This window comes from Hibiscus syriacus, unplaced genomic scaffold, assembly GCF_006381635.1.
Source record: "Hibiscus syriacus cultivar Baekdansim isolate YM2019G1 unplaced genomic scaffold, ASM638163v2 tig00110602_pilon, whole genome shotgun sequence".
NCBI classification, from domain to species: Eukaryota; Viridiplantae; Streptophyta; class Magnoliopsida; order Malvales; family Malvaceae; genus Hibiscus; species Hibiscus syriacus.
Window position 1 is genome coordinate 2,249,010 of NW_024062798.1, and position 7,898 is coordinate 2,256,907.

The 7,898-nt window shown below is 38.3% G+C and overlaps 2 protein-coding genes across 2 annotated transcripts; both read right to left on the reverse strand.

Moving 5' to 3' along the window:
* Positions 1–4,466: 4,466 nt before the first annotated feature.
* LOC120134987 (protein ASPARTIC PROTEASE IN GUARD CELL 1-like) lies at positions 4,467–6,180 on the reverse strand. The gene has a single exon (XM_039151358.1). It carries the CDS (start codon positions 6,130–6,132, stop codon positions 4,660–4,662), a length of 1,473 nt encoding a protein of 490 aa, XP_039007289.1. The 5' UTR covers positions 6,133–6,180; the 3' UTR covers positions 4,467–4,659.
* An 882-nt stretch (positions 6,181–7,062) lies between these two features.
* LOC120135180 lies at positions 7,063–7,644 on the reverse strand. The gene is made up of 2 exons (XM_039151501.1): positions 7,600–7,644; positions 7,063–7,458 (listed from the first exon to the last, which is right to left on the reverse strand). The coding sequence occupies exons 1-2, from the start codon at positions 7,642–7,644 to the stop codon at positions 7,063–7,065; spliced, it is 441 nt and encodes a 146-aa protein (XP_039007432.1).
* Positions 7,645–7,898: the final 254 nt, after the last annotated feature.

The following is a 7,898-nucleotide window of genomic DNA, read 5'->3' on the forward strand; positions in this document are numbered from 1 at the left end:
CTTGATTTTGATCTGATCTAAATTTTTAGAGTATAAATTTAATCTGACATGACTAAAAAAATAAGGATTTAATTAAATAATAATATTTTTTAAGAAAGTTATATTATTCTCCTTAGTTAGGGTCGGGTCAAAGTTTTTTCATCCTCTACCCATACCTAAACCGACCCGATCTCGCCCCTTAAAAATACGATCCGCCTTACCCGACTCGAACTCAGCTTAGTGTCATGTGAATAACCTAACTATACAACATGCATTCAACATATCAACATGCTACGTACAAAGACGGAGACATAATTAAATATTGACAGGGGCCAAAATATTAAACTATACGAAATTCAGTATGAACCAAGAGACCTTAGTGATTAAGGGATTATTGTTATCATTGAGGTCCCGAGTTCAAGCACGTATGTAGGGGTATGAGTGTTCATTGTCAAATAGTTGAAAGTCTTTGTACATATATTACCTTGTATTCACCCTAAATTAAAAAAAAAACTCAAAACTCAAAAGACAACTTTTAATTTGTCTAATATTTAAACTTACAATGACTTAAATTGTAATTAGACCAAAAATTTGAGAACACAGACTTATCATTATTTAGTTCGACCCCTACTTGATTAAATATTTAATAAATTTTTATATTTTTAAATTTAAATATTTATTTGTACATAAACCAAAATACTATTAAACTAAAATTATATTGAATATATAAATTTTAACAGGGATCAGGGGGCCCTTGGGTCCTAAGGGAGCTCCGTCCCTGGCTACGTGCACAGTTATGAATCATGCGTACATTAATTATACAACGAAAGTAAAAATTATGGTGTAGCTCAGGGTCACCATAGAATCACAGTACTCATACCCCTATTTGCTTACTTAGCATATTTCAAGTAAGATCTAGGTCATATAGCATCAACATCTTATGATACCTGGGTTAGGTCTGGGTCACATAGAGTCGGAATTTTACCAAGCTAGTACACTCTTCTCAAGTACTCTGGATGTGTCTGGGTCACTATCATCCAACTAACATTTTAAGTGCCCAAGCACTAGTTTGGATATCTCCATATAATCTTCATTCTATTACACAAACGTCATACAAAGTGACTCGGATGTCCTAATTGTTTCCCGAACAACAAAAAGGCATAAGTCCTATGGAATCTTACCTCATTAAGATCTTATGTTATCACAGAAATATTAAGGTTTTCTCCTGTATTCTTATTGGAGAGTTCCTTTTTCAATAAAACCCCCACCTTCTTCCTTCTACTACAAGCTAGGCTTACCGCCTCAATATTCACGATGGTACCGATACTACTCCTTGGGTATCGGTACTCCCCTTCCTAGGGTATCGATACTTCCCAAGTATTGGTACCAAAATTGCATTCCATGTTTTGGAAAATCCCCTAGTATCGATATCCCTATCAAGAGTATTGATATTCTACCCTCAGTATCGATACTCCCATGAATACCGGTACCAAAATTACTTTTGATATTTTGAAAAATACTCTGGTATCAATACCCTTATTGGGAGTATTGATACTCTACCATCGATATCGATACCAAAATTGGCTACTAGAGTCTGATCAAGTACCCGAGTATCGTTACTAGGCTCTTAAGTATTGATACCAAATGAGTAGTATTGATATTCATTGAATGGGGTATCAATATTTTCCTCACAAACACTTTGAATTTTGCCCATTTACGACTAGCAGTATTGGTACTGTTCATACAATATTGATACCCTCAACCTAGAAAAATTTGTTTCTCTCGTCTAAAACCTCACAAAATACTCTTAAAATGTCCCTAAGAACCCTAAATGATATTTAAAGCTTATTTAAAGTTTAAGGATTATGAAATATCGTTACTTTATGCATGAATAACAACAAACTTCTGTTTCTAAGCTTTAAACCCCCAAATGTACCCAAATGACTCATATACTCATACAAGCATCAAAACTACTCATGTTGATTTACAAGAAGTAAATAGAAGTTATAAGTGTGTTATCTTACACCTATAAGCTGAAAAATCAACTCAATGCTTACTCAAGCACCACTTTATGTTCTCCCTTGCTTTTGGAGCTTTCACCCACTTCATTCTCTAAAACAATCAATGGAATAAGTTATTAACTCATCTAATGAACTTTGGGGAGGTAGAAATGAGATTCTAAATATAAAAAAGAACTAGGATTAACTTAGGGTTCTAAAACCCAAAACCCCATCTAAACTTCCTCTGTGGTTACCACAACCATTTATGGATATGAAGGGCTTGAAACAAAACTTTAAAAGAGGGGATTACCTAACTTGCATTCTTTGATTCAGCAAGAAAGTCTTTTCGTACAAATATATGACCTTTGGTTGACCTTGTGAAGAGAAGAATATGAGTTTTTTGAAAGAGATAAAGAAGACAAAGGTGGAGGGGTGATACCAACGTGAATGGCATAATCCCATTTAACATAATCAACTTTGTTTATTTTTTTATTGGCTAACTGCAACTTTAGTCTTTCCAAAATTGGCCTAAATGAAAAAATCCCTCTTTTCATACTTTTTGGGCTCAACTCTAACCTAAACCAATTTATATCAGACCTAAGGCTTACTACCAAGCCGTTGGGTTTATCTAAGGTCCTACCAAGTTAGCTCAAAACTACTAACATATAAATCAGGGTGTTACAACTCTCCTATCCTAAGAAGAAATTTCATCCTCGAAATTTACTTGAGTATAATAAATATGGATACTATAGTTGTATGTTTTCCTATGTCTCCCAAGTCGCTTCCTTAACACTATGATTTCTCCACAAGACCTTCACTAACAAAATTCACTTGCTTCTCAATTCCTTGACCTAGGAAACTACATACCTCAGATATATTCAGTAGTGGTTCCTACTCAACCACGGCTCAAAATTTTTAGGGTTAACTCGGATGCCCTTGGCTACCACCACATGACCAAAAAACGATACCTCTGATAACCAAAACTTGTACTTACTAAACTTGGCGAATAACTGACGCTCCCTTAAAGTCTGTAGCATGATACAGAGATGATTGTCATACTTTTCCTCTGAACGCAAGTAAGCTAAGATGTCGTCGATGAACACTACAATAAACGGATATAAATACCAATAGAAGATCCTATTCATCAAATCCATAAATACGACTAGGGCATTAGTAAGACCAAAAGGCATCATTAGAAACTCATAGTGACCACATCAAGTCCTAAATGCAATCTTTGTTATGTCATATTCCTTAATCTTTTGCCGGTAGTAACACGACCTTAAGTAAGTTTTAGAGAACACCTTTGCTCCCTTAAGTTGGTTAAACAAGTCGTCAATACTCTGAAACAGATATCACAATTGACGATAGACAATGAATAACCTCATTGATCTGTCTTTCTTTTTTTATGTATAAAATCAAAGCTCTTCACCGTGACATGCTTAGGCGAATAAACCATCACTCTAGTAGTTCTTGAATTTGTGTCTTAAGTTTCTTCAATTTCGTCGGTACCATACAGTAAGGGGCGATGGACACTAGAGATGAGCCTGACATAACCTCGATGCCAAATTCTAACTTTCGATCGGGTGGTAATCCCGATAACTCTTTCGGGAATACATATAGAAACTCCTTTACGGCACGAATCTCCTCAAGTAATGGGATCAAGACTCGAGTGTCCACTACATGAGCCAAGTATGCCTCACAACCTGTGCTTATCAACTTGCAGTCTTTGAAGGTTGAAATAATATTTGAGATATAACCGAGCTCCTTGCTCGATATGATCTCATCTGATTTTCGGAGTTTGAGTTGCCTAGCTTTACACCTGAAACTTGCATCGTGCTTGTATAACCAATATATTCTTAAGATTACACCAAACTCCCTAAACAGAGTGACATGAGATAGACTGGGAAGGTCTGTCCTCATATCTTTATCGGAAACTTATGGTGAACCTTGTTTATGTTCACATCTAGGCATAGGGGGTTCGAGACTTGGACCTTGACTTCTAGGTCCTCATATCTTTATCGAACACCTATGGGAAAGGATTCAGTTCGTAGGAAAAGATCACAGGGCCGTCAGATGTCGCTAGCTTCAGCCTCTGTGACGAGCACAAATGTTTCAGCTAGGACTATACAACCCCTAAAATGTAGACATTACAGCAGAAGGCACTAAAAGGAGTGTCATAGAGTTTCTCGGGCTTGTTATGGATGCGGTTTACACGAGCTCCTCATCAGATAATACCCAAAGGCAGGGAGCATAACACTGCCACTTGCTCAAAGATAGGCCTCATCAGTTTAAATAGAACATATATAAAATCAATGATTTTACCAAAATAAGAATATAATAAATTAGTAACTAATTATTTATTAAAATAGAAACAGATAATAGATTCATTACTAATGGTATAGTTTACCCAATATTCAAATGTAAACATCAAAGTAAAACAAGCAGAATTTAAAAGTAATTAATTTCTAACGTAATCCAACCCTAATGTTTGTTCCGGAATGTGTTCGAGTGGGACCCGAACATTTTTTAACCTTCCCCCGCATTCAATTTTCCATAACTAGAAAAAGTACTGATACAATATTACACTTAAAAGTAGAAATCTTATAAAGTAACTAGTTAAACCTTTTTTTTACCAAAGGTTAAAAGGGCAGGAGAGGGTAATTATAAACTAATTACTGTGTCAACATTTATGAGAAGAGAATCCAATCTTATTGTTAGCCAAATCGAAGCTGACACGTGTCCCTTGTTGTTGCACATTCCCAATAATAGACATAGACGACGACGTAGGAGCAAACGCGAAGCAAAACGTCCCCGAAGAGTCCACCGGGATTAGGTAGTTCTTTGCAGGTAAATCCATCGATTTCCCACCGCCGAAATGAAACGACACCGTCGGCACCTTCACGCTGCTTCTCTTAGAAAGGTCGTAACACGTGTCGAACAACGCCACCCCGCTCGTGGTCGGCAAGCCCTTCGTCAGTTTCACGAACGCATCTCGGAGCGCGTTGTAAGCCTGAGTTTGCAGCCGAGTTATGGCGGTCCCGCAGTCGATGATGACGCCTCCCTCACCCGATTTGTCCATATCGAAGAGACCCGGTGCGAGTTTAACAGGTTGTCCACCTACGCTGAACCCGGTCAGACCGATGTAATAAAAAGTATTGATCTTCCCGCTCTTCATCAATGGAGCGACCACCGAGTCGGCCGGTAAGCCCGAGTTGAAATCCAAAGTCGACGAACCGCTCGAATCACGATCTACTAAACAGTAAGAAAACGATGTCGCTTTGATCTGCGAAGTTAAAGACAATGAGCCACCTCCGAGTCCAATCAACCCCGCCGCTCCGACAAACAAGCCTTCGTTATCATGGCCACAACCCAAAGCGACGCCTTTGATGCTCCCGGATTTTCCAAACGACACCGTATCGGTGGCGAACTCGCCGACAGTATAAGACCCATCCCCGTACGAGACTTGGTACATGCATTTCCCGCTACGACAAGCGGAAACTTCGAGAGAAGTACACTGCCTCGACCCGCAAGTAACCGGACTGTAAGTAGAGGATCCGGATGGGTTGAAAATCGGGTCGGATTGTTGGTAACAGTCAGAACAAGGTTCACATTGGATCCAATTAATATCACTCCCGGTATCGAGAACCATGTAGTATTGCTTCGCCGGGTTACCGACTCCGAGCCGGGTGAAATACTCTCCACTTCCTTGATTGGTCCCCGAAATAATCGGGGTAGAAAGCGCCTCAGCTTGGATCTCGGTCGGCACCGGCTTCAACTCATATCTCTTGACCCCGTTAAGCGCGAAGAGGAGTTTAGTAGTGATCGAGTCGACTCTGGCGGAGTCACGCTCGAGTCGTGATAGGACAAGGTTTTTGTAGTCGGTGTGATGGGTTTTGTGTACGGAACCCCGAGAGTGAAGTGGAACAGAGAAAACAGAATAAGAAGAAGAGTTGAAGAAAAGGGGTTGGTGTTGGGCCTGATAGAAGGCCTCTACAGATTGGGGATCAAAAGAAAGAATATGGTGAGCTTGTTGAAGGGAAGAAGAGACATCGAGGCTGGCCGTGGTGAACTCCGGAGAGAAACGAGCGAGAGTGGGAGTGAAGAGGAAAGAGAAGAGGAGAAAGAAACGGATGGAGGAAGAAGAAGAAGCCATGTTTGAGGGAAGGAGCAGTGGGGGGGGGGGGTTGTGGGGTTTTATTAAGGTTGGGGATGGCGGGTTGTTGGCAGTCTTTAAAAGCAAGTAGATGAGAGCCCGAGACGGAGGAGATTTCAACCTAACTATGCTTTGCTTTGCTTCCTCTTCGCAGAAAGATACGTGGGAACGTAGTCACGTTGCTTAATCCTTAAGGGCTAAGCCCAATTCTGGATTTATCTCTCCTCCATTGATTGGTAACCAAATCGGATAAAGGGATAAAACATCTTCGACAAGTGACAACAGTGAGTTCGAATATTATTTAGTTTTATTTGAATCAAAAAATTAAAAGTTAAGTTTAATTTGACTTGAAAGTTTACGAGTTTAAAATTATCTAACTTTAAATAAAAAATTGAAGTTTAACTCGTTTTAAACTTATCTCCATTAAAGTTTAAATTCAAACGCAAATTAAATATTTAAGTACATGAAAAATTTATGTTGTATTTAAAAAAATATTAATATTAATATGTAAAATCTTATTTATTCGCTTTAAAACAGTTGTGTTTTTTTGCACTCTATTTCAGTTATCAAGTAAAGAGACACTTTGAAAATACATGTTCAAGTATAAAATATAAATAATTAATGTGGTTTTAGCTTCAACGATAAAATTGATTCATCAAATTTTTTTTTTGGATAAATCATAATTTTATTATCCAAGAGCAATGTAAATTACAACCAATCATCAATCAAGACAAAGGAGCATTACAAACATACAAAAGAATAAAAGATTGGTTAGACTATACTCCAAGCATTACAAAGATGGAAGTTAGTGCAATCAAGTCTATTTATAGTTTTTCCTTTAAGCCTTATACTAACTATTTCAATGATTTCCTTGAGCAAGTTGTCAACAGTTCGAGATCTTCCTTGAAATAGTCTACGATTACGTTCTTGCTACAAAAAGTAGATATAAGCATTCCATGAAATTTTCAATATAGTGGTGATTAGAGATTTCCCTTTCCACATAGAGCTTGCACGAGAGACAATTTCTTCCAAAGTCATTGCAGTGTAGTTCATACCATTCAATTGGAGTACAGATTTCCAGAGTTCAATAGCCAAGGGGCTTTGAGAAAACAAATGATCCCTGCTTTCGTTAGAAGCCCTGCAGTTAACGCACAGTCCAGCAGTGACTAATCCCATGCGTTGCAAGCGATCACAAGTTGGTAACTTGTTTAAGATGTCCATCCAAGTAATCAAACTATGCTTTGGAAGGTGCATAGGATACCACACTAGACGGTGCCAGTACACTTTCTGACCTTGCAATCGGATTTTCCCCCAAATTTCCTTCGCCTGCAGAATACCAGAAGAATAAAGAGGGAATGCAGAATTTCTCAGTTTGAGAATTCTTCTAATATTCTAGTTGATATTAGACCCAATCTCAAACTACCAGAAGTTATGGTCCTTGAAAACGCAGCTATTTAGCCAAGCAACCCAGAGCGAACCATTTCCAGCAAGGATCTTTCTAATAAGGCTCATAATGCAAGCTTTGTTCCAAGTGGTAATTTTTTTTAGTCCTAAGCCTCCTTCAGATTTTAAAAGACAGATTTGGTCCCAACTAACTCTTGCTTTAGCAGCCGATTTGTTCGCTCCTTTCCAAAAGAACCTTGAGCATAATTGGTCCACTGATTTTAAAACAGTAGCTGGGAGAATTAAGTGTTTACACCAGATATTACTGACACTAAAAAGAACCGATCTGATTAGCTCGAGTCTGACAGCATAGCTTAAATTTC

Bases quoted from the DNA above. Each gene is read 5' to 3' on its own strand.
- LOC120134987 (XM_039151358.1), bottom strand. From the start codon at position 6,132: ATGGCTTCTTCTTCTTCCTCCATCCGTTTCTTTCTCCTCTTCTCTTTC.
- LOC120135180 (XM_039151501.1), bottom strand. From the start codon at position 7,644: ATGAGCCTTATTAGAAAGATCCTTGCTGGAAATGGTTCGCTCTGG. The intron at 7,459-7,599 runs GTTGCTTGGCTA...GGTATTCTGCAG, and splicing joins CTGGAAATGGTTCGCTCTGG to GCGAAGGAAATTTGGGGGAA.